The sequence below is a fragment of the Macrobrachium nipponense genome, chromosome 26, assembly GCF_015104395.2.
Source record: "Macrobrachium nipponense isolate FS-2020 chromosome 26, ASM1510439v2, whole genome shotgun sequence".
NCBI classification, from domain to species: Eukaryota; Metazoa; Arthropoda; class Malacostraca; order Decapoda; family Palaemonidae; genus Macrobrachium; species Macrobrachium nipponense.
Window position 1 is genome coordinate 39,149,800 of NC_087215.1, and position 27,728 is coordinate 39,177,527.

Below are 27,728 nucleotides of genomic sequence, written 5' to 3' on the forward strand. Positions count from 1 at the left end.
TTATACAGTGTACAGGTAGCTGTAGTGTTCAGGTTATGATCATTAGTCTTACGATAGTCCGATTTTATGAGAGATCAAATTACAATGGCGTAACTTTATCCATCTTCTAGTTACATAAGTTCAATCACAGCAAAAGAGAATGATGAAAGTATGGTTTTAACGTTATACTCGTTGCGTGAACGTGTACAGCCATGAACAACCGAACGAGAAACGACTTCTTTTTTTTCTAAGTACAACTGGGATAACATCCGTTTGGCTTGTATTTCAATCATCGTACTACAGTACAACATTACCGTAGTTGTTATAAATGGCGTTATGTATAGAATAGAACTGAGATATCTTAATGTAATAACTTTATTCGCTATAGATCAGAGATCAATATAGATTAAAGATCAATCGGGAAATATACTGTTAAATTTAAACCTAGTTATAACTGAAGCTGAGAAAACTGTTCAAGCTGCTAATGACTATATCGTACATCGGCAACAAGAATAAAACTTTATTAAACGTATGCCATCAAACACAACCGTAGATTAAATTGGGATAAAATCATTTTAATCAAAACTACTGTGCTTGAAGGAACACATTTTACTGTTGGTTTCACGCCGATATAAGATAAATAACGTAAAGTTCGTATTACGATGATATAAAGGATTATTGCGAACGGAATCACGTAATTTTTTACGCAATAAACATGCCGCCAACGTAATCTGTTAACAAAAAAAAAGTAGTTCACATTCACAACGAGACATATTCAATAAACATTTCCACCTAAAAACACGCTGTAGAAGGAAAACTAACTTTGTCTCATATAAGTCAAGTATTTAGATATTCGTTTATGCTAACTAGAAGCAAGAGCATTCGCTCAGAATTGCGTTATGGTGAAACAAACTCGTATTCATCAGCTGATTTCAAACCACAACATTGGCCGCTCCGCGGAATACTAGCTTAAATTTGCCGTAGTATTTTAAAATACAATAATAGGAGAATACATACAATATTCTTGGATACAGTGAAATAATGTATAACTTTTTAAAGGATTTATGGAAAAGATGCATAATTAATAAAATAACACAATGCATTTTTTGGAACTGGCGGACAAGAACGAACATGAAAAAACATCCCCTGACAATGTGGAACGTAGTTACAAAGGCTGCCTTAATTTGTATCTTATTTCTGTACAAAAATGAAAATACCTTTACGTAATATATTTTCATACACATTTTAAACATAAAAGCATAAACATTTAAAAAATCGACACATCGATCACTAAATTTGCACTCTTTTTAACTCGATATTTTCGGAAGAGCGGCAGACGGTGGCATACAAGAACGAACTTGAAAAAACATCGTAGTCGATAACTTGAAGGGCAGTTTCAAAAGCTGCCTTTTTATCATATTTCTGCACAGAAATAAAAATACCCTATTCGTAATACATTTTCATACACATTTTAAACATAAAAGCATAAACATTTATAAAATCGACACATCGATCGCCAATTTGCACTTTTTTTAAATTGATATTTTCGGAAGAGTGGCAGGCGGCGGCTCACAAGAAAGAACATGAAAAAACAACGTATTTGATAACGTGAAGGGCAGTTTCAAAAGCTGCCTTTGTATCATATTTCTGTACAGAAATAAAAATACCTTTCACGTAATACATTTTCATGCACATTTTAAACAAAAGCATGGACATTTATAAATCGACACATCCATAGCTAAATTTGCACTTGTGTAACTCGATATTTTCGGCATAGAACAGCGTCAGAGGCATATATTTTACCCTAATACCTACGTAATAACTCTCCATAAAATTTTTTAATATAATTTGCATAACCTTTATGGTCTGAACGGCATTTCTACAAATGTATGAACTCGTTAGACAACGGGGGCTAGCGGCGCTGTTAACTGAAAATTGTGCTGTAAAGATACCTTTAGAATGCCTTATTTTGTTAATGAATATTTTTGACGACCGCCATAAAACCGATTCGCCATGAGTGATTACGGCGTTAACCACGGGTCGCCTGTATATATATATATATATATATATATATATATATATATATATATATATATATATATATATATATATATATATATATTATATATATATATATATATATATATATATATATATATATCTATATCTATATATATATATATATATATATATATATATATATATATATATATATATATATATATATATATATATATATATATATATATATATATATATATATATATATATATATATATATATATATATATATATATATATATATATATATATATATATATATATATATATATATATATATATATATATATATATATATATATATATATATATATATAGATATAGATATAGATATAGATATAGATATAGATATAGATATAGATATATATAGATATAGTATATATATATAGATAGATATAATATATATATATATATATATATATATATATATATATATATATATATATATATATATATATATATATATACACACACACACACACACACAGTGGACCCCCATATTTGTGTTCTCCAGATTCGCAGACTCACATTAGCGGATTTCTCTCAGGAACATTTCCCCACATTATTTGCGGAAAATTCGCCTATTCACAGTATTTTTCTATGAGAAATAAGCAAAAATTCCTGTTTTTTTTTTATCAATTTCATCATAAAATGCACTTTTTGTGATAAAACGATTAAAAAAACCAGGTATGAAAATTTTTAGTGGTTTTTCCTTGAGTTTTAACTAATGAAATAGGAGGTTTTAAGCATTTCTATAGGGGTTCCAACTATTCGCGGGTTCTAACTATTCATGGGGGGGGTCTGGTACGCATCCCCTGTGATTACGGGGGGGACCACTGTATACACGTATATATTATGGTAATAAATATGACGCCACAAATGTTTGATATTTTGTCCACTATACCTTAGGAATAACTTATCCTTAAGGGGAATTATACCTAGTGAGTGATTTGCCACCAGTGGGATTCAAACTGTTGCCTGATTTGGCAAACTAAAATGTACAATGACCTTTGACCTATCATGTGAGGTATAGGTTGTTATCACTTCCGCTGTATATACCTGTCAAATTCAGGTTCTCGTACTTGGAACGAATACCAAATCACTTCCACCACAATAGCTAATTGGTAGGTCTGTAGCTTGTGGCTAAATTTATATACGTACAGGCAGTCCCCAGTTATCTGCGACCTCGGTTATCGGCGATCCAGTTTTATGGTGCTTGTCTAGCACTGAAATGCACCAATTTCCAGTTATCGGTGCCAAAATCTTGTTATAGAACCCCTGCCAATAACCGAGGAATGCCTGTATATATATATACATGGTACACAGTTCACGAACATAATTTGTTCTAGGATGCTGTTCGCGACTCGAAAATTTTGTAACCTGAATCAACTTTCCCAATTTAAAATAATGTAAAAACAAATAATTTGTTCAAATCTCAGAATGAGGGAACCAACTGCTCTTGGGCCAATTGGGAGCTATCAGAGCGATGTGACCCTTAAATGTCCTGAGCTTGCTCAGAACTTTCAGGAGAAGATTCACCGGAGGAAAAAGGTAAATCTTCTTCCATTGATTCCAATCTATAGCCAACGCGTCCGTGGCATAAGCCAGAGGGTCCAGGTTGGGGGCCACATAACAAGGGAGTTTGTGGTTCGACTCCGTGGCGAAGAGATCCACCTGAAGCCCCGGTACTAGCTGACAGACCCAACTGAATGACTTCTTGTCCAGGAACCATTAGGACTCCAGTGGGACCGAACGTGATAGTGCATCCGCCACCACGTTCCTTACTCCGGCAAGGTGAGTGGCCGATAGGTGCCACTTGTTCTTGCCTGCTAGTGAAAAGATGGCTATCATGACATGGTTCACGTGGCTTGACTTGGAACCTCCCCTGTTGATGCAGTGTACTACCACTGCACTGTCGAGCACCAGCTTGATATGAGATTTCTTGGCTGGATGAAGTTTCTTCAGGGTGAGGAACACTGCCATAGCTTCTAGCACATTGATATGAAGCTGGCGGAATGGAAGGGACCATGTTCCTTGTACTTTTTTGTACTGTGAGTACCTGCCCCAACCATGTTAGTGATGCATCTGTGTGGATCACTAAGGCCGGCGGAGGGAACTGTAGTGGAATTGTCTTTGACAAGTTCTTGGCTTCCGTTCAGGGACGGAGATGCTTCCGTAAGATCGCCGGAATCGGAGCTAGTCTGTCCCGGGATCTTTTGTTCGCTTTCGAACGCCAAACTCGATTTATATCTTTTAGTTTGGCTTTCAACAGGACGTCCGTCACTGAAGCGAATTGGAGAGAACCTAAGATCCTTTCTTGGTTTCTCTGGGACGTCTGTTTGCACTTGAGAAATTGTCTGGTTGCCTTGGCTATTTCTCTCCTTTTCAACAGCGGGATTGATAGAGTATGCGAATCCAAATCCCATTGAATTCCCAGCCACTGGAAACGGGACGCCGGGGTTAGCCGGGACTTTGTCCTGTTTATCTAGAATCCTAGGTATTCCAGAAAGCGGATGACCGTGGCAGTTGCTTTGCGGCAAGCTTCGATGCTTGTGGCCCACACGAGCCAATCATCCAGATAGGCTACTACCATGATTCCCCGAGATCTTAGTTCCTGGACTACAGTTTCCGCTAACTTTGTAAATATCCTGGGGGCTATGTTGGCCCGAATGGCATTACTTTGAAGGAGTAGACTTGGTTCCCTAACTTGAAGCCTAGGAATGGGCAGAAGTGTCTTGCTATCGGGACATGATAGTAGGCATCTGTAAGATCTATAGAGGTGGTGACGGCCCCACGGGGAAGCAAGGTCTGCACCTGCGAAATGGTCAGCATTCTGAACTTGTCGCAATGAATGAATAAGTTTAGACGGGACAAGTCTAAGATTATTCTTCGTTTGTCTGAGTCTTTCTTTGGCACGCTGAACAAGCGACCTTGAAATTTTAAATGTCTGACTCTTGACACTACTCCTTTTTGAAGGAGATTGCGGGAATACTCTATCAATTCCGCTGTTGGTTCCTGATAGAAGGTGTTGTTGTGGGGGTGGACCTTAGATCCAACTCCAACCGAGACCTTTGGACACAATACTTTGGGCCCAATTGCTGAACCTCCAACGTTGACGAAAGAGGTACAGCCTCCCTCCTACCTGGAGGTTCTCATTGGGTTGCTGAGGGGCGACCTCCTTGCCCTCCGCGTGAACCTCTGCCTCTGCTGGTAGCCCTTCCACCACCTCGCTGACGAAAGGTGCCTCTAGCTCTGCTACCCCTGCCGAACCTATTGAAAGCCTGAAACGCTTGGCTTTCAAACGTCGGGTTGAAGGCCGGGGAGACAGCAAAAGAGGTTGACGCCTGCAGCTGTTGGGGCTGTGTCAACAGCATGAACTGCTGTTGCGGTTGGCTTTTAGAGGTTGAAGGTTGGGGAACCGGTACTGCCTGGACCAAAGTTTGTTGTTGTTGAGGAGCCTGGAAGGGCTGGAACTTCCTAGGCTTCTTCTTGGCTTTGGGATTCGATGTGGAAGACTCCGATTTCCTTTTGGAGACCAATCCCTACTGAACTCTTAGACTTTGATTGAATCTAGCAGCCTCATGTTGTACCTCGTTCACTGCTGAGGCTGGAAAAAGGTCCGCTCCCCATATTGAAGAGGCCAGGAGTTTGTTGGGCTCATGCCGGATTGTGGATTCTGCTAGAACATGCTTCCTGCAATTCCTCTATCACGTGTCATAGTGTTTATCATTCCAACACAGGGTGAAAATAATACAAGACCAGGCTGAAAGATATTTCTTTGATATTAATCTAGTCACCATGAGGCGCTGGCACACCATGGAGGTGAAACTCCTTTAAGGACTCAACAGCGACTATCAAAACTTTTAGTTGTTCTTGTTGTGCCTTAATGTTAATTTATTCCGACATTTAATGCTTCCTCTGACCCAAATTAAATTTATATGCAGTAGTTAAGGTGCAGTTTGATCACACAGAAAGTGGCATGGGGCTAAATTTACTGAGAACCAGAAGGCTTTATACTTTTGGTGCCATCCCCATTGATGGGGAAAAAGGCAAATGGTATAAAAAGCAATTTTAAGCCACAATTAACTAAGTAATATTAAGTTCACTATACATTAGGGATAACTTACACCCAAAGCAAATTATTCATGATAAAACACTTGTCCTGACCAGAATTCAAACATATGCATGTCTTTTTATATTCAAACATGGATGACATTTATGTACTTCTTGCATTCATACTTGAAGAGTGACATAATGCTCAAGTCACAGACACCCATGTTTCTGCTACAGAAAGCATAAGTCTACATTCTTGTAAGGGTAGGTACTTATAAATAAATCTGTTTGGGTCACAGTATACCTAACGTATGACGTATTTGATAATAACCGGGTAATAGTACTTAAAAGTAAAATAATATTATGTGAAGAATTAGTGACAAAAATAATTATGTGCAAATACAGACACACATATACATTCAAATTTTAATTGTTAAGGTGGGAATTTACTAATACTAATAAAGATGATGAGTACATATGAAACCTAAGTAATGATTGTACAGTAGTAGTATATAGTAACAGGCATAACTGAGCTAATCTATAAAGACTAACTGTAATTGCTTACAACTAATTTTCATGTGCTGAAAACTGCTTTACAGTATTATAGAACATCTGCTTAACTATATTAATTACTGGTAAGCAAATCTTATTCACTCTCAAGTTAGAGCATTTCAAGCCAAAATTTGGATTGATTTTAACTGGCAGGCAGGGTACTGTCAAGAGATGAACATACAGTGAACAGCTGTGTACCAGGGAACAGATACGTATTCAGAAGTCCAGTATTTTACATTATGTTATGATAAATACTATTACTATCTAAAAACAATAATTCACCAATATCAATCAAATTAGTTCAGTTTGATCTCATCAGTATGGGTAGTACATTACAGTACAATGAAGAGTATAAACCCTAGAAAAAATTATCATAAAGTGAACAATTCGATCAAAACTACTATTTAGCACATGTGCCATCGAAAGTGTCAGATTTGATTTTGAAGGGTCTCATATCACATTTATAAATACACCACTCCATGAATAAAAAACTTTCCTTCAAGCTTTATGTGTCATATTTGCTTTTAAAAGCACCCTTATATAATTTTTATCAGCAGACCCACTACTTGGACACAAAAATGTTGCCATTTGCATACTGGTGTGTACACTTCCTATGACAAAGAATTTTTTTACGTAATGTACCTATTACAAAAATTATCATATATACATAACACTGCATGCATATGGAAATACTGTTCCTTTCTTTTTCCAATGACAATGCAGTGCACAACACAATGTAATGTAATAAAAATATTTTGGAAATATAACCTGAGGTAACGGATACATTTTCATTACACTGGTTTAACCTTTCTGACAGTTAATCTCACCAGCATACATTTGCTAAGGTGGCTATCCACTTTAGGAAAGGAAAACCTTTATTTACTGTGATACAGCTGTAAGATTTAAACTAAAATACAGGACACAACACAAAAACATTTGCGAACGAAACTCATTCTGTAACCCTTTCAATTTTTGCCTGCTTCAAGTAAAAAAAAAATCAAACACCTGATCTTATAAATGGTCTTTGTGTAGACCTATAAGAAATTTGAGAACATTGCTTGTTAGCAAAACATAAATACCTTTATTTACATCTTCATGCTCACCATAAGTCAAAGAACTGGCAAAATTTTCATTCTTCCAAATAATATAAGAAAATGGTTCTATGTTGTTAACAAGACACATCTTGGCCTGGCATATGTAAAATTCTAAAAAACTGGTTGAAAACGTATTGAAAAGTAGACGTTTATGTTTTACATGTTATTCTTTGAATGTACTTCTAAAGACTGAGTAGCTTGACTGTGGACTGAATACTGTTATTGTCGCCAAGTTTCAATGTGACTAAGCTAGCCTAGCAACAGTGGGGGAAAGGTAACATCTATCAATTGATATGGCAGTTTTCCCAATAAAGTTATTGAAATTTATTGTAACAAAAATCAAATACAAACCATGAGCTCTAGTTTGTGAGTGTGGTGGTACAAAACCCTCTATAACTACTAAACTATGAATAATTTTGATAAAATACCTGTACAGTACTAAACAAACATATGGTAAATGGCACGCATCCATTTGAAAATAATGACAATTTTCTTTCTTCCCTGTTTCCTTGATTTATTTATAGTTACTAGATACTCAGTTACTTAAGTTTGGAATTCACTAAGAATTATTTACATTTGGAATAATTTCATATAATAGTAATAAGATCTGCAGAAATGTATAGAGGGAATGTGGTGGTTAATTTAAATCTTAACCTGAAATACTACATAACTGTAAAGAATTAAGGACCTGAATAGAAAAAAAATCCATAAAAGGTCAGTAGAGGTGAGATTAAATGACAGCAAACAATCATACAAAATACACAGGAAATGGTATAGTATTTTATATTAAAAAGGGTAAAACTATACTTACAATAAATATCAAATGGACTAGATATAAAATATTAATAAAACCCACAAGACAACCATAGCTGTTGCAGAAAATATGACTATGTGAACAGGTAAAGAAAACTATAAAGATGCTGTACTGTATGAGAGGCACTGCCAGTGCACAGTACTCCACAACATCTAACTAAAGCTAGTAATGACTGCTTTAAAAATCCCAAGTGCCTCAATTGAATTAAAATGTCGTAAGAAAATTTATATGAACAGTATACAGTGCTCTGCTAATATCATAAGAAAGGTAGGAATGCTGGACTGGAAAACTATACATAACAAAATATACATGAAAATTTGTATACCCCATGGACTACACTAACTCAAGCATTTACAGCTTATGTATATCATTTACCTTGGTCGTGGGAGAGAGAGGTTGGCTGCTGCTCAGTAATGTGAGTTGCCTCATGGGTCCCTGACAAAATGAAAGGAATTAATAAATAAATGGTAGGGAAAAAAGAAATAACTGTTTGAAGTGGTATGGAAGGGAAAATTTTATACTAGTTATTGGTTGAGAAACATTTATACAAGGTATGCTTACATTAAAAACAAACTGAAAAATATATAAAAATTTTGCAAGCATTATATGAGGTAAAAAAAAAAATAATGTTTGGAAAATTATCATTCGATTCTCATAAACCAAAAATATAAAATAAAACAACCAAAATTCTGTGCAACAAGAATAGCCAAGTTTACAAAACTTATTAAATTACAAAGCTTACAATAGCCATTGCATCAAGGTTTATCAGTTTGGGCAGCCATTACTGTACAGTACTATTAAGAAAGGAAGATAATGAAGGCCAACACAAAAAGAGTACAGAAAAAGGCACAACTCAATGTCGAACATTTTCTGTAAATATCTACTTTTCTTTCATATGTTTATGTGTAAGTATGCTAAGTAAAACCAAAAAGAGTTGAATCACACAATTATGTATACACACAACACACTACGTACTGTTATGAAATCCAGTAAAATATACCTAGTCAGTTTTGTTATAGTCTGTAAACTGCTCTGTTCATATTACAAGTTGTGTGGATGTAAACTAAGATATACAGTGTATGAAGATTACTTGCTAAAAATAACCATCTCCTCAAATCAGAAAAGAAAAGAAATATTAATTGCAATTCAAATGCCAAAATTTAGAAATACTAACAGCATATAATTATGACTAAAATTTCTCTCATGACCAGTTTTATTGGAAAAATCCTTGTACTAATTCTTTCTCATTATGAAGATGGAACTATACTGATTATATGAACACTAACAACAGGAAAAGAATGAAACTGTTACTGGGTCTTTCACTTCCAACATAATACAGCTATAAATGGAGATTATAAAATAAAGATTCAGCAAAAAAAATGTAAAAGACGAATAGTAAAATTTTAGTCTCAAGCTTCACTCAAAGAAGAATTCATTGGGCAGCTAATTAATTGGGCATAGGTAATTATAAAAAAAAATGTTGCTATAAACCTGCATTATGAGCATTGCTTCAGACAGTTTGAGTTATGTATTATAATTCAATGAGACCTCTGACTTGTACATAATTTCAAATATTTTGTATTGAATATAAAATACTGCTGTATTTCAAAACACTATTTCAGTGGTATACAATAATTAGTAGAGTAGGGTAAATTCTTAATTATTTCCTAGTTTACAGTTTTTATTTGGTAAATAAATACTACATATACGTATCCATATCTTCCACTATCAACACATCGTATCTCCTTATAGTTGGCATTTTTTTTATAAGCTTTGAGCTAGGTACTTGTGAATTTTTATTTATACAGTAGTATGTATACACATTTCTTGGTAATAAAAGGAATTAAATTGAATTTTTTAGAAATTAGACTCCCAGCTCTGAAACTACTTGTCTCAATCAGTACAAATATTTGTACATATTTAAGTAAATTTTATAGTAAAATGAACTAAATATTTTCTCATTCATTACCTGTCCAAGTAGATGGATAGCAAAACGTGCATAACTCAATTCAGAGCACTCAAAATAATGTCATTGTTTCTCTACATTTAAAAAAAAAATTATTATTATGAGCCTTAAATTCAACTGCAAAATTAGTATCGTACTGTTTTCTTTCTCAAACTATGGGAAGTTATGATAAAACTACACAATACAGTGCATGGCATAAAAATACACACAGCAGTAAATGATGTCATTGTTACTGTTGACGGTGATTAGCATTTTTTTTTAAACACTTCTTATGGACTTAAGACAAAGCCATGTCCAGTTATGTGACAGTGTGTACAGTTATGGGATTCAAGAAAAAAAAACAGGATCTGAAAAAATTTAGGCATATCATGTTTCTAAGGACCAGATATCAGCTCTAGTATCTGTTCTCTGGTTTAGCCCCACATTCAATACCAAAAGACAGTTACTCTACTTCACTATACCACTACGTATAGTATTAGCTATTAAACCTTGGGTGGCCATACAGTAAACTTTAATCTTGACAGAAGACTCACATTGTCCCTTTTGTTATTTTCAATATTTTGCTAGACTACTTTTTGACCTCTGAATGAATCTAGATTAACAAAATGGAAAAGTACCATAATTATTATCAAACCTGTGAAAACATTAACAAGAAATGGAGTTTTCAACATATGAGAAGTTTCCAGCTTATGGATTATGTATACACTGCATGTGTATATGGATGTATATATATGTATAAATGAACAATACTTCATTATCTGATTTTCAGTTATCTGATAGACCCAAGCAATCAAACTTGCAATAAATCTAAATAGTAGATATTTTAAAGAGTCTTAAACTGAAAGTGCCGATATACAATATTTCTGGACCTGATTCATATTGCTGTTTTGACTTATGTCAGCAATGTGTTGGGATTGGGTCTTGTTCCCGGAGCATAGGCTACTAGAAAGCTATGCTGCAAAAATGAGGTTGTGAATATCATAAGTAAACTGCTGTACGTCTCAAACAATCTAGTAGGATAGGACAGGATAAAAGATTAGTTTAACCAGACCTCTGAGCCTAAAAAAGGCTCTTCTCAGGCTGGTTCCCAGGAATTAACCTGAGAAAAAAACTAGACTTTAATTAAAAACCAGCTGCTTAGGAACATGATAATATTAAGTGAGAAATCTTGCCTTCAGCGAGAATTCCTGACATTGTTGGATCTCAAAATGAATGCGTTTCTGCTGAATCCAATTTGGGCATTCAACGAGTAAGTGCTGGACAGTCATGGGAACTTGGCATCCACTACATTTCATTGGGGTTGTCATTAGATGGCCATAAGAAAATCCAGTATGACCTATGCGGAATCTAGCTAAGATACTTCTTTAGTACTTGCTTTTTGAGATGATGACACCCATGGGTATACCTCAGATTTTATATTTTTCAGCTTGTTTGTTATTGGTACCGAAGACCAATCAATTTGCCAATCTTGATATATTAGAGATCTGACAGATGCAATCCAGTCTGATACAGGGGCACATGAAATTGTTGTGGTAATAGTGCATGCTAGTTTAGCAGCAGATTATGCATTTTCATTCCCTTCAATTCCTACATGTGCCGGAATCAAACTGATTTTTATTGATAATCCAGATTGAAGAAGCTGAACGATTTTTATTTGTATTTCTTGGAAAAGTTGATTAGAAGATTTGTACTTCTTTATAGTACCAATAGCACTACATGAGTTGCTGAAAATTATTGAAGAGATTGCTTGCCTTCCATATATTATGTTAAGCGCTCCTTGTATGGTCGGTCGAGAGTTTGGCCGTGTATCAAGTGTAGACATCATTTGTAAAACTTCAGTCTCTGGAGACAACCTGATGTCAACAATTTCTGTATATCTTATTACTTTGGGTTTTACAGTTTTATACTGTCTGCTGATATATATATTATATATATATATATATATATATATATATATATATATATATATATATATATATATATATATATATATATATTATATATATAAAAAGACAGTCCCCAGGTTATGACGGGTTCGGCTTATGACGTTCTGAGGTTAAGGCGCTTTTCAATTATATTCATCAGAAATTATTCCTACGGTTACGACGCATGTTCCAGGGCGCCTACAATGCTGATCTGGCAGAAGAAATATGACACCAAAGATGCAAAATAATCAATATTTGAAGGTTTTATTATATGAAAAATGCAATAAGAATGCAGTTTACATAGTGTTTAATGCACCCAAAGCATTAAAAGTAAGGTTTTCTAGGGATTTTTGACGATGTTCCGGCTTACAACGATTTTTGGCTTACGACGCGTCTCAAGAACGGAACCCCTGTCGTAACCCGGGGACTACCTGTATATACATGCAGTCCCCGGTTATCGGTGGTCTCAGTTAATGGCAATCCGGTTTTATGGCACTTGTCTAGCGTCATAAAATTGGCAATTTATGGCGCCATAATGGGTTGAATTTTGGTTATCGGTGCCATAAGGTGCCGATAATAACATACCTAACAGAGGTGCCATTAACTGAACCTCAGTGCCACAAGCGCCATAAATTGTGTTTCGGTTGATGGTGGTTCTCGCTTATCAGCACCCGCTGAGAACGGAACGCCCACTGATAAGCGAGGACTGCTTGTATATACTATAGCCAACCCTGGTTATCGGTGATCTAGTTTTACGGTGCTTGTCTAGTGATGATGATAACTAGAATTTCGGTGCTGATATGTGCCGATCTTTGGTTATCAATGCTGGTCCTCATTTAACAGTACTGCTGATCCCCAGTTATTGGCGCCGATAACTGGAAATTGATGCTATTATTAGTGATTTTCTGTTATCACAACATCAGGAATGGAACCGCCACCAATAACCAGGGACTGCCTGTGTGTGTGTGTGTGTGTTAATATATATATATATAATATATATATATATAATAATAATATATATATAGATATATTATATATATATATTATATATATAATATATATATATATATACAGTGGACCCCCTGTATTCGTGTTCTCCGGATTCGCGGATTTCTCCCTGGAACATTCCCCCTGCATTATTCGCAGAACATTCGCCTATTCCCGGTATTTTTCTATGAGAAATGTCTACTAATTCCTTGGGTTTTTTATCAATTTCATCATAAAATGCACTTTTTGTGATAAACCTATAATAAAACTAGATATAAAAATTTCTAGTGGGTTCTTCTTGAGATTTTAACTAACAAAATAGGAGGTTTTAAGCATTTTTATAGGGGTTCCAACTATTCACGGGTTCTAACTATTCACGGGGGGGGGTTGGTTGGTACACATCCCCTGCAAAGACGGGGGACCACTGTGTGTGTGTGTGTGTGTGTGTGTATATGTATGTTATATATATATATATATATATATATATATATATATATACATATATATATATATATATATATATATATATATATATATATATATATATATATATATATCCGCATTCTCACGATTTGCGGACTCGACTATTCTTTGGAATTTCTGGGCTCAGTTCGTGTCGCTGCGCGAAATATCCTTTAATCCATTATTTCTAAGGTAAATGTACTAAGATCGCAAGGGATCATGGTAGTAGCGTATCTCGACGATTGGTTAATTTGGGCTCCAACAGTCGAGGAATGTCGCAAAGCAACACTGAAAGTAATCCAGTTCCTGGAATATCTAGGGTTCAAGATAAACAGGACCAAATCGAGACTCACTCCGGAGTCAAACTTTCAGTGGCTGGGCATTCAATGGAATCTATCCTCCCATACTCTGTCGATTCCATCAGCCAAGAGAAAAGAAATAGCGAAGTCAGTAAAGCAATTTCTAGGACACAAACTTGCTTCAAGGAGAACCCAGGAAAGGATTCTGGGTTCACTCCAGTTTGCATCAGTGACAAACATCTTGATGAAAGCCAAACTGAAAGACCTAACCAGAATCTGGCGCTCACGAGCAAATGTCAGGTCCAGGGACATCTTTGGAATTTCTGTGCCCACAGGACCCAACACTCTTGAGTAAATATACAATAAGGACCTTTTAGCCATTAAAGAAATACTTTACATAAAATAACTATTCAAAACATGAAATATAGATGTTCTCCCAAGCCAGAGGTCAAAAGTTGCTCCCCCTGAATAACAAAAATTATAATTCTCGCCCTCTCTCTCCCTTACAGATGTTTAATTGTTTTTTATATTAACAAATAATTTACCAAATAACTAATTTTCAAATATTAAGATTAAACAAAGAAAGAGCAATTCCCAGTCTTTTTATCCACAGAAATTTTCCCCCCCAAAAATTTGTGTAAAAGTTCATGATATTAAATTGTATATGCTCCCGTGTTTTTTCAAAATGTACTGTTTTCTGGGAGAATCACTTGTTTACTGCGTGTATCCTTCAAGGTGGGGATACCCTCAGGCGGTTCCTCCTTTCTGTAGAGTGAAAATCGCCCTTATTGCTTGCTAATCTTGTAGTGTCAGTTTGTATATTAAGCTTTCTTTTGACTAGTATGTTGTTCTCTGTAAAATCAGTTTGCCTCAGTAAAGGGTCCGAACAGGACCGAAAGTACTTGGCTACCTCGCTTTTTCATTTTTTCCTTTGTGGCAAAAAACCTTTATTTATACATAGCATCACGTTTTATATACTTCGTGATCAAGTTATTCATATATATATATATATATATATATATATATATAATATATATAGATATATATATATATATATATATATATATATATATATATATTATATATATATCAGGAAAAGTCTTTTTAAACAATTGGTATCAATACATATGCATACTGTTTGTGTGTTCATGATGTTTTAAAATGCTAGTAAATCAAACATAAATTTTGTTGTTGTCAGTTGCTAGTAAAGAGAAATAGATTAACATTCCTGAGAAATTAAAGAGAAAAGCTCTCTCTATCTCTCTCTCTCTCTGGTTTGGCTGGAAGGGTAGAAGTATGTATGTATGTATGTAGTGTATATATATATATATATATATATATATATATATATATATATATATATATATATATATATATATATATATATATATATATTTAAGTGTACTAATGTTTAAGGGACTTTGAAATTATATATCAATAATACATAATAAGTAATCTCAAAGATTAATAGAGTAATAAGATAATAATGTAAGGTAAATTTGATCTAGAATGTTATTTAAGATATATATATATATATATATATATATATATATATATATATATATATATATATATATATATATGTGTGTGTGTGTGTGTGTGTATGTATATATATCTATATATATATATATATAATATATATATATATATATATATACATATATATATATATTATATATATATATATTATATTATCTATAACTAATATATATTATAATTAGATATATATATATACACACACACACACACACACACATATATATTATATATATATATATATATAAAATATTATATATATTATATAATATTATATATATATATATATACACACACCTGTATGTACTCCACAATGAAAACAAACGAAAAACCAGGGGAAAAATATGTCTGGTGTATGTATTTCTTAAAATGATTAGTCAATTAAGTTCCCCAGAAAAGGCCTGATGGAAGGCAAAACTGTTGCGACAAATTAAGAAATCTTGCTTCCTTTTTCTCCTGGTTTCTCCTTTGTTTTCATTGTGAAGTACATGAAGATATTTCATCTATATATATATAGTATATGTATATACAGATATGCAGGCATTCCCCGGTTACCAGTGGCCTCAGTTACAGCTATCCAGTTTTATGGTGCTTGTCTAGCAACGATAACTGAATTTTTGGTGCTGATATGCACCAATCCGCATTTACCAGCGTCGATCGTCAGTTACCTGTGCAGATCGAGGGTCGACACTATCAACGCTGATTTTTGGTTATCGTCAAGGCACCGGGAATGGAATGCCTACCAATAACTGGGGACTAGTTATGTACAAACACACACACACACACACACACCCACTCACACACACACACACACGCATATATATATATATGTATATATATATATATATATATATATATATATATATATATATATATATATAAGAATAAATTGATCACGAAATATATAAAACATGATGCTACGTATAAATAAAGGTAATGCCACGGAGGAGGAAAAATTAAAAGACAAGAAATGCCGAGATCCTTCGGCCTACACGACCCTTTACTTGAGTAAAAGGTTGTGTAGACCGAAAGATCTCGGTATTTCTCGTCTTTTTATTTTTCTTCTGTGGCATTACTTTTATTTATATATATATATAATATATAGTGCATAGTATACAGTAAACTCGCTGGATTTGGGGGGGATGTGTACCACACCCCCACTAATAGCTAAAATCCACACATACTTGAAACCCTTTTAAAAATGCTTATACCTGAATATTTTAGTGGTTTTATTACAAAAAGTGCATTTAGTCATTTAAATTACATGAAAATACAGTGATTAATGAACATTTTCTCAGTGAAAAATACTGCAAATAGGCTCATTTTTCACAAAACGCGTATATATGCTCCATATATACGCGTCCGCAAATTGTGAGCCCGCAAATCCAGTTGGTTTACTGTATGTATATGTACACATGTATGTATGTATGTGTATGTATATATATATATATTATATATATATATATATATATATATATATATATGTGTGTGTGTGTGTGTGTGTGTGTGTGTGTGTGTGTGTGTGTGTGTGTGTGTGTGTGTGTGTGTGTGTGTGTGTGTGTAGTGTCATTGTTTATTGAAAAACAAAATTAAAGGAAAATGTAGCACACCATTACTGGATTCTTCTTACTTTTTCTTCTCAAACTGACAGAAATTATAATAAAATTAAATAAAACTTTTCCAACTTAATTTTGAGAATTTATGAACCATTCAGAGTAGAAGAGTTGTTGTTTGCTAAAATCTTGTAAGGGAACAAAACTAAGAGCATTCTTTCAACAGGAAATACATTTCTCATTAAACACGAGAAAAAGCAAGCTAAGTCATGCTTTAAATCACTGAATTAAAGTATCATCATAATAAAAAAATTATATAAGTATAAGCTATTCATCTATCTGTTCAAAGCTCAAGACCCAATTCTTAAATTACCTGCTGGATGGAAAAAACCTTTGTAGAAGAATGATTGTATTGGTCGTTTACCAAAAATACTAGGAGCTGACAGAGAGGAAAAGACAATAGAGAGAAAAAGTTGTGTGAAAGTATAAAGACTAAAATGTGAAAACGGTTAACTTACCAAGAGTTTTAAAGTAAAATACCATAAAATTCCTAAAAATATAAAATGATGTATTTAAAGAATATATAGAGGTGTTAATCATATTATGACAAGACAATAATAAAACATACAAAATAAATATGAAACTTTATACAGTGTACTAACTATTCTTTCTACAGGAAGTCTATTCTAACATTTACAAAACATACACAAAGCATAAGCACTACTATTCAATGAATCTGGCAGGATTGACTTACTCGCAGGATCTAACCATGAAGCAGCTTTGTAAATTCTCCTACAACTACATCAAAAAGTGATATTCTGAGACTGAAAACTAATCTAATGAAGATTTAAGATCCCATGACAATCTTAATGGCTACAATCTAAACCAAATACGCCCCATATTGCAAATACTGTTTTATTTTCCCTGTTGCTTTGTATCTATGTGTCATTCGAACTGGCAGTGCACACACTTCTCCCAATTCTATTCTCATCAAAACTATATGCAGCTCCGAAGTTCCTAAAGGCCATTCGCAACAACAGGAAAAAATACAATTCACCTTCTGGGTTCGAGACACTTGCTTGGGGTGGACTCTCTTCCCATATATCATTGGAACATTTGGTAACTGACAGAGATTCCACAACCCGAGGAACAAACCCAGCTGATACAGTATGTTCCAATAATTCTTGCCCCTGTTCCTGATGATGCTGTTGAATTTGCCCTTCCTGTAATGGTGAACTGCTTTCCACCTGTAACTGGGGCTCACATAGTGGCTTCACCGTTGCTACCCTTCGATGATGAGAAGGACTTCGGCTAGTAGGGGACTGTGACCTGCGACGTAGTCTTTGTCTATGGGAATTCATTTTTCCTAAACGACCTACCCTTCCTTCGAACTTTTGAATGATGTCACAAACACTAGCTACTTCTTCAATAACATTACCTCCCCCTCCATCAAAACTATCAACATCTTTACTTTTTGAGATTAAAGTTGTCTGTACAAAATCTGTAGTATGACTATCTTCAGCCACATTTCTTAGCTCATCAAGGTTCCCAGCATTAGCTTTCTTACTCCCAGTCCCATCAAATGGTGGTAATATCTTCCTTCCTACAGCTGGTGATGATGGAAGAGACCTCATTTGCTCTTCTTTTACAATTACTTCCCATTGATCAATTAAGCCTTTTACCCCCGTAAAATCTTTGGATATTTCTTCAAAGTCCTTAGCAATATTTCCTAAAATTTTCCCAGTACCATTTGCTTTTTCTGACTTTACCTGACTAATTGTTCGAGGCAATGTGTGACGCCAGGTGAGAGGAACCACAGCTACAGGATCTAAAGTTTTACCTTCTGACTGTTTCTTTAAGTTTTTTTCTCCCTCGATATATTGCTTAGGTACTTGTGATGCTGATGAAAATTGTGCAGAAATGTAAGTCAATGCATTGCCTTCTACATCCACTAAGTCTCTGTCTAATGGATTGTCAAGACTTAAGACACTGTCTGCAAGACTAATATGGTCACTCTCATACCCTGTTTTATTTGTTTTATTCAACTTATCAGAACTTGTGAAACTCCCTGATAAATAATATTCATGAACTCCAGAATCTTCAAATGGTATGTGGGAATACTCACTTGAAAGTCCTGAAACCCTAACTGAAGAATCTATGTTTGACGAAAGTCCTGAAACCCTAATTGAAGAATCTATGTTTGAAGAAGAATTCAACTGTCTCAGTTCAGTTTTGTAGTCTGCACTGAAATCAGATTCTGCCTCACTATATGCATTTACATTCATTTGATATAACTCTTGAGGGCTCTTGAGCCAAAGTAGTGTATGCTCATTGACAGATTCTGTAGTTCTATCTTTTGAGTTCCCTAAACCCACATGGTCATCGTAATGCAAAGCTGGTAATTGACTGAAAGTTTTAGAGGGTTCCATACAACCATCAAGATCTGGCTTCTTATCCTCCTGACCAATATTTTGCCCTACTATCCATTCAGTAATGGATCTCTGTACAAAGCCTGTAGGTGAATTTCTTATGCATAAAGCAGCCTCTATCTCTTTGTATTCTGGAACCAATTCATCCACTAATTCCGTTGGTGGATTCTCAATGTATTCTGTTGCAAAACCCTTAACGCAATCTGTTTTATAGCTATTAGAATTTTCCAGTTGAGTATTTTCAGTAGTTTCTTTAGCTAAAATCTCATCATTCTTAGAGGCATATTCATGGACACATTCTGTAGTAAATCCTTCATGACATTCAACAGCAAGACCTCTTAATATTTCAGATACAGGATGAGCAATAACGGGACTAAATTCTGATTCTTCTGCACTGCCTGGGCTTTGCGATTTATCTACCTTACATAATCCTGAGGAAATACAAAATGTGTCTGTTGGTTTCAAACTTTGTGCTCTATCATTATCTTTACTGACAAGGTTTATTTCTCCTAGATTTTTTTTGTCAGCTTCAACATCCAGTGAAGACAACTCTGCCTCCTGAAGTAAACTCACATCAGGGCTGCAACTTAAAGCAGAGATTCCACTCAGTGACAAAGTCAGTTCTGATTCTTTCTTGAAATCCTCACTGCTGCATTTACTATATGAACTGAGTAACAATGGAGACTGTGGTGAACCTGAACACTGATGGTCTGAGCTGAATGACTTCCCTGAACACAATGAATCAACTATCCCTGTGCTACTAATACTACTAAGGTGAGGGCTTGGAAGGTCGTCAAAACTACTGCCTCTTTCCTGGTTAAACTGGTCAACAACTGTGACAATATCTGAATCCCTGTAACTAAAATGGTCATCAAAAGAATCTATGCTTGAAGAATCAAAGTCTAAAATTCTCTCATTTCTAAAATAACCAGAATCACACAGTGTATCACTTATGCTGATAGTGTCAAGTAAATTTGGTTGTTCTAAGTACAATATAGTTTTAAAACCTTTCTTGTGAATTGTTGGTGCAGCAAATGCATTTATTTCTGCTTGATTGAGAGGGGAATTTCGATCTAGGGACCAAAACCTACGTATTTCTCTTGCTTGACACATAGATGCTACTACTTGCCTTTTTCTTACCACACAGCCATCAGATGCTTCTAATTCCACCTCACTTTTGTGAGCATCCTCTTTAGGTGCATGATAATAAACCTGTTCTAGCTCCGCTTCTACAACTAAAGGGCTGGTCAACTCACCACAATAAGGATCACTCTCTAATGAAACCCCTGGATGTACACAGAGTTTAGGGTCAGTAGTTGGTAAATAATATGAAAGCTCTGCTACTGTACAGTTCTCTACAGCATATGTTAGTTGCTGACTGGACAATAAATTGGTGTTAGATGCACACCTGTTACCTTCCCCTTCACTGAGGGACTCTACATCCGTGAGATTATTGTAGTTATCTTCTGGCAGAAGAAGATTGTCTTTTATATGTTTAGCTTCATTACTAGATTTAGGAAGATTTGATTTCTCTGAGATGTTAACATTAGAACCATCATACTCTGGAAGTTCGACTGGAGGATGCTTCAGGACAAGATCTTCATCTTCAGCTCCAGATGCCTCCATGTCTTCAACATCTGTTACACCTTCAAGTTCATCTTCAACATGAAGCAAATTCTTCCGTGGTGGGGCTACTTCAGATTCTTCTGTTTGAACCGTACCATCAGGACCTTCTTTCAATGTCACCACTTTCCTGATAGCAGAATTTGTAATAATATCTGGGGTTGCTGCATTTTCATGACTTGGTATATCCAGTTCTTCAGTTTCTGAAGTTTCAATATCTTCCATGTCAGTATGGGCATCAGGGGTCTCAGTGCGAATTTTTAAATTAATTTTATCATCTTGGTCACTTAAAAGTTCAACATCTGTATGACTGTCTTCTTGTACTTTGGCAATCAGTTTAGACTGGGTCTTAGGTTTGCGTCGCTGTTTTCTAGTCATGGGTAATTCCTCTATATCAGTGCTGCCTCCTTCTTCATCTGGTTCAACTTGCAACACTTCCTTCTGAAGGACTTTGCTTGACACTTCAACTTTCCCACTGTCTGGAAGCTCAAAATCTGATGTATCATCTTCTGTTACACCTACAATTCTCAAAGCTTCACCTTCTGTCACCTCAATATCCTCTGTGTCTGTAAGTCCTGCATCTTCAAGATCTGAAACTAATAGTTCATCTTTCTCAAGTTTTCTGATTGTTACTTGAGGAACACCATATTTGTCTTCCTTTATTTGGATAAGTTCTCGCTTTGGACTTGAGAACAAATTTCTTTCAACATTGGGAGGTAAAGGACTAAGAGGTCTGTCTAAGTCTGAAGGATCAATGTCTAGGTCTTCAGTGTCTGTGGTAGGTTCGTGTGAAGAATCAGGGGCTTTAAGATCATGTTTAAAGCCACCTTCTTCATCTGAAAGACCCAAGTCTTCAACATCAGTAGTACACTCCATCTCATCCTTTTCTAAAAAGACCACATTTGCTACCTGATCTTTCAATATTCTTTCAGGCTTGTTTTCAAGTGTATCAGGTGTGATAATGATGCTTAATGGTCCTTGCTCAGTTTCAATAAAACGAACCTCTGAAATCTGTGGAGCAAGAGGTAGGCGACGTCCTTTCCTTTTCCCCTGCTTGGTTGGTTTGGGTATTTCTTCTTCTATATCAGATTCAGTAACACTTTCTTCATCAGTCTCATTCTCTTTTCTTTGCTTAGCTTTAGGCTTGCTTGGTTTTTCATCCTCATCTAGGTCCTCTACATCTGTGTGTGTATCATCATTGAGAGCCTCTTGAAGAGATAATCCCTCTTTTTCAGCATCTTTAATCTTCTGTTTTAGCTCTGCGTCAACATCCTTTATCATTTCAGTTTTAGTTATATGACCCAAGTGGCCCTCCATTTCTTTGAGTGTATAAATTTCCCCTTCTTCAGGAATGCGACTTGCAAAATCTGTGAAGATCTCTTCCTCCTCTTTGTCATCCATATCAAAGTCTTCTGTATCTGTTAGTGCAGGTTCACATGGTTCCTCAACTTCCAGGGTTTCCTTTTCAACAGTTACAATAGGCTCATAAGAAACTTTCTTCCTAGGAATTAGAGGTTTTTCATCAACTTTGTCTTCAAGTTCAAATCCTTCCTCATCAGTATCATCCCCAGTTACATGGCCCTCTTCTTCAGTCTCACTAATTTTGATCTTTTCAGCATGAGGAGGTGGAAGGGTAGCTGGTTCAAGTTTCTGTATTGGTTTGGCAATAAATGTCTCCACATCTTCTGTATCAGAAGCTTCCACATCCTCACAATCAGTTAGGGCATCATCACCATCCCCAGGGATTGCCAAATATGATTCATCCTCTTCTATTTCATCCTCATCATCTCCTGTTAAAATTTCCACATCAGTCAATCCCTCTGCATCTCCTGTTGGAGTCATTAGATTTTTGCTAATCACAGGCTTTTTTACAACTTTACGACACACTTGCTTTTTCTTTCTTGGTTTATCTTTGGTTTCTATTTTGGCACATGTAGTCTTCTCTTTTTTGGTAGTAGTATCACCTCCCTTGTCACTGACAACTAGATCTTCAACATCAGTTGTGCCTTCTTCATTAACTTCCACTTTTAAACCTCCTTTGGTTTTCCGTTTTGGTTTCTGCTTGTGGTACTGCTCCTCATCACTTGATTCTTCATAATGAGAATGAAAAACTTTGGGTTTTGGAACACATGCATTTATTTTCTCTTTGTTTGAAATGCCATCACCTTGATCTAAATAATGTTCTGGAAGGCTATCTTCAGCAGCTTCTGTTGCTTCTTCAATTTCATCCCCTGATGCATCAACATTTTCTTCATCAGTTAAACCTTCAGGTTCAGTGTCACCTGGAATTTGAGGTTCACCAGCTAGTGTCTCACTTTCTGTTAAAGTTTCCATCTTCTTGAGATTTTTCTTATGCCTTCCCTCAACATCTTCTACATCAGATTCAGATCCAGAAAGAAGAGGGCTAGGCTGCCTCAAAAATCCTTCTGTTAAATTAACCAGCTCTCTGGTTGGTTCTGGCAGAAGACCAAGATCTTGAATAGTAGGTAAATCTTTTTTATCCTGAATGTACTCATCTTCTTCTCCAGATAAATCCATATCTTCTGTATCAGTAATGGCACCAGTATCCTTTTGTGGCACTATAAGATTTACTTTCCTTTTCACTAATGGTGATTGATCTCCATCACTTAGTAAATCTTCAACATCTGTTAATGCTTCTGGAACATCTACTCCATTTGTTTCCCCTGTAGGACTAGGTCCTCCAGGAAGAGTTAGATTGGCAGGCTCTTTTCCCACAACAACTGGCATCGTGGTGATGTGTGTAGTGTCTTCTAAATTTCTGGGTTCACAGGATGATTCAGCTCCCTTCTCTAATAGTTCAGTCTGTGAATAAGATACTACACTATCATTCTTAATAACATCATATTTAAAAGGGATACTGGATTCAACAGTTTCAGAACTTTTGGCAATAGTGGCTACTTCTTGCTCCAGTTGTTCCAATCTTGCAAGAATAGGGGTGATTTTAATATTTTTACTTATACCAGTGGCTAAATTATATTCTAAATTACTTATCATGTGCCTTAGCTCATCAGAAACCCTATCAAGTATTACTATTTTCTCTGTATCGCTGGCAGCTACAAATGACTCTGAACTATCCCCCTCAGGTTTATCACAACTTCCAGAAAACATGGGTTTAGAGAGAACTTTAGCCCTTGCTGCACTTTCTTTGTCATAAAGACCAGACATCAGTATTCTGTTCTCTTTGGTATCTTCCTCATCCTTAACCAATTCTTCCATTTGCTTATTAAGTATTGTTGGAAGCTCTTCTTCAGACTCACAAATGTTTAGGTCCATGCCCTTGGTAATAGGGCATTGATCTACATCTCCAATGCTTTCATACAAATCATGTTCCTCCCTAATCAAGTTCTTAGAAATGTTGTTTTCATCACTAACTACATCTGTGGCTAGCCTATTTTCTTCAGAGTTAAGTGACCACACACTGGTAACTCCTTCCTTCAGGTGAGATTCAACTCCGCATAACTTAATTTCCCGAGTAGGTGCAGTTCTATTAGTACCACCCTCTACATTAAGTGTCTCTGTAAATACTGTACTAACATCAAAACCTAATAATTGTGTGCTAGCTTTAAAACCTAATAGTTCTTCCCCTTGGTGTGTAGTCTCCAAACATTTTTCATACACATGAGTGGGAGGAGCAAATTCCTCTATTTTGCCATCACTTTCTGTTGAAATGATTAGAGACTGAATTGCGCTCTGAGTTTCAAGAGAATAACCTGCTTGATCTTTTTCAGGCACTGTTGTGGAAAAGTCTTTAAACTCTTCATATTTAGTTGTCAACACTTGTTCCAGATGGACACAAGGAAGAACTTTGTATTCAACTTGATCTCTCTCCCTCTCACTGTCAGACAAAATACTAAGAGCATCATTTCCTACTTCAGCAACACAAAAATCTTGAGATTCCCCATGGCCAACAGACCTTCCTTTTTCGTGCTTGACAACTTGGAAGGCTGCCTCTCCACCAGTAATTACCTCCTCTGGGGGTACCCGAGGCTGTAACACACTCTGAGTTTCATGAAGCTCGCTCACTTGATCTTTACAAACAATGGCTACATCCAAGTCTTTAGTCTCTAAACACTCGGATTTCACTCCTCTTTCATGATGGATAATGGGTAAAGCCATATCCTTAGTTGTGTTTACTTCACCTGCTGTAGTTTGAGGCAGCACTACTGTTTGAGCTTTATCCACTCTGACAGAAGTATCACCAAATTCTTGGTATTCATAATGGTCAACTGTCACTCCTTTTTCAGGCTGTGCATGTGGGAAATCTACCATGTTGCTGGCTGTCTCAATGCATTCAGTAGCTGGTGCTTGTTGTATATATCTCTCTATTTCACAAGATTGTGCCACATCAACTTGCCTTACTGTTGCAATGTCCAAATCTCCAGAATCCATGTGAATCTCACTCTTACCCTGATCTAATTCAACATCTGGTAAAGTAATGTTACTTGTTGTTCTCATCTCCTCAGTAATAATGCATGGCTGCACAATTCTCTTGGTCTCATAAGGTTCATTAACTTTATCCTTTCTAGCAACAGCTACATCAAGGTCTCTGGGATCATGGCGATCACATGATAAATGTTTATATGGGATATTTGGTAGAACTTTATCTTTACTTGTGCTTACCTCCTTAGTGACAAAATGTGACTCTGTTTTTGTATGTGCATTAAACATTTCTTTCACCATTTCTTTTTTTATTACAGCAACATCAAAATCTTTGCATTCTTGGTGATCAGTACTCAATGCCTTTTCAGAGCGAGCTTCTCGAGAATCATGATCTGAAGGAACTGATTTATCAAACTGCACATCTTGTAAAGGCAATTCTGTTACACTCATCCCTTCAGGGATAAACTTAGGCAACGCAATTCTCCAGGTTTCATAAGGCTGATTAACAGTTTCTGTACCAAGCACAGCAATACCATATTCATCAGATTCCTCATGATTAGTTTTCACTCCTTTTTCAAACTGGACGCCAGGCAGGGTTAAGTCTCCTGTTGTACTAATTTCTTCTATTGCAACTATAGGTTTAGCAAGCTGGAGAATTTCAGGAGGTTGACCAACATTTTCCCTTTTGGGCACACTAAAGTTTAGTTCTTTGGAATCTGTCTGTATATATCTGAATGCATTTTCAAATTGAATATCTGATAAAGTAACATCTTCAACAGCCTCGCCTTTTTCCATAGAAATTTGATACTCTGCAGTTCTCTGAGTTTGAAAGATTTTTCTTACATCAACTGCATCAAAAATTTTGGATTCCTGCTGATCAACAGTCACAGCCTTTTCATGCTTAACTTCAGGAAGAGTCAATTCTTCAGTTGTTCCAATATCTTCTTGGGCAGTCTGGGCTTGGACATTTCGTAAAGTTTCATAAGGATGGTATACTTTACTCTCATTTAATAAAGCAATGTCATAATCTTCTGATTCTTTATGATCAGCAGTCATTGCTTCTGCTAACTGGAGAACTGGTTCAATTAAGTTACTGACTGATCCCATTTCCTCTGTTGTAAGCTGAAGCTGCACAGCTCTATGTGGGTGATGGATGTCATCCTTTCTTAGTAGAGCAGTACCCAAGTCTTTGGAATCCGTATAAGCACTAGATGTTACTTTTTCACACAAGGTACTCTGTAAAGTGATGTCTGTTGTTGTTAACATCTTTTCTTCAGCCACCTGCAACTGTGCAACTCTCTGAGTTTCAAATGGCTGGCTAATTTTTTCCTTTCTTGATAGTGTAATTCCAAAATCTTTATGGTCTACATGCTCAGAGGTGGTTGCTTTTTCTTTATGGACATCTGGTAAAACTATTTCTTTAGTTGTCATCATGTCTGCTGTGGCATATTGAGGCTGTACATTTTGTGAAGTTTCAAATGCTTGAATAACTTTTACTTTTGTATCTAAGGCAAAACCAAAATCTCTGGAGTCTTTGTGTTCAGACGCCATTGCCATTTCAAATTTTGTATCAGATAAACCTACTACTCCTGTAGTTTCCAAGTCTTTAATGTCAACCTTAGGCTCCACTCTTCTGTGAATTTCATACGGTTTGCTGGATTCATCCTTTCTAACTGAAACACTGCCAGAATCTTTGAATTCACTGTGTCTGGAAGTTATTGCTTTCTCAAATTTAAATTCTGGCGAGGCAATGGTTCTAGTCATTTCGACACCTTCTGTAGTAATATGAGGCTGCACAACCCTTTGAATGTCATATGGATTACTAACCCCATCCTTTTCCACTTTAGCTACTATGGAATCCCTGAATTCCTTATGATCTATATAAACTCCTTTTTCCAACTTAACATCTGCTGAGACCATGTTTTCAATCACTTCCATCTCCTCATATGCAGTCTGTGGATGAACTGTTCGTTCAATCTGGTAAGGCTGAATAA

General features: G+C 35.7%; 1 protein-coding gene across 42 annotated transcripts in view; it reads right to left on the minus strand.

Moving 5' to 3' along the window:
* Positions 1 to 27,728, minus strand: part of LOC135200192 (ankyrin-2-like) — a 702,328-nt gene that overhangs the window by 42,960 nt on the left and 631,640 nt on the right. For 41 of the 42 annotated variants that reach the window (XM_064228610.1, XM_064228609.1, XM_064228607.1 and 38 more), the window contains one exon: positions 8,929 to 8,988. In XM_064228610.1, coding sequence (XP_064084680.1) covers positions 8,929 to 8,988 — 60 coding nt within the window. Of the gene's footprint in view, positions 1 to 8,928; positions 8,989 to 17,654; positions 17,721 to 27,728 lie in introns of all 42 variants that reach the window. The other variant, XM_064228611.1, reaches the window with a different exon arrangement.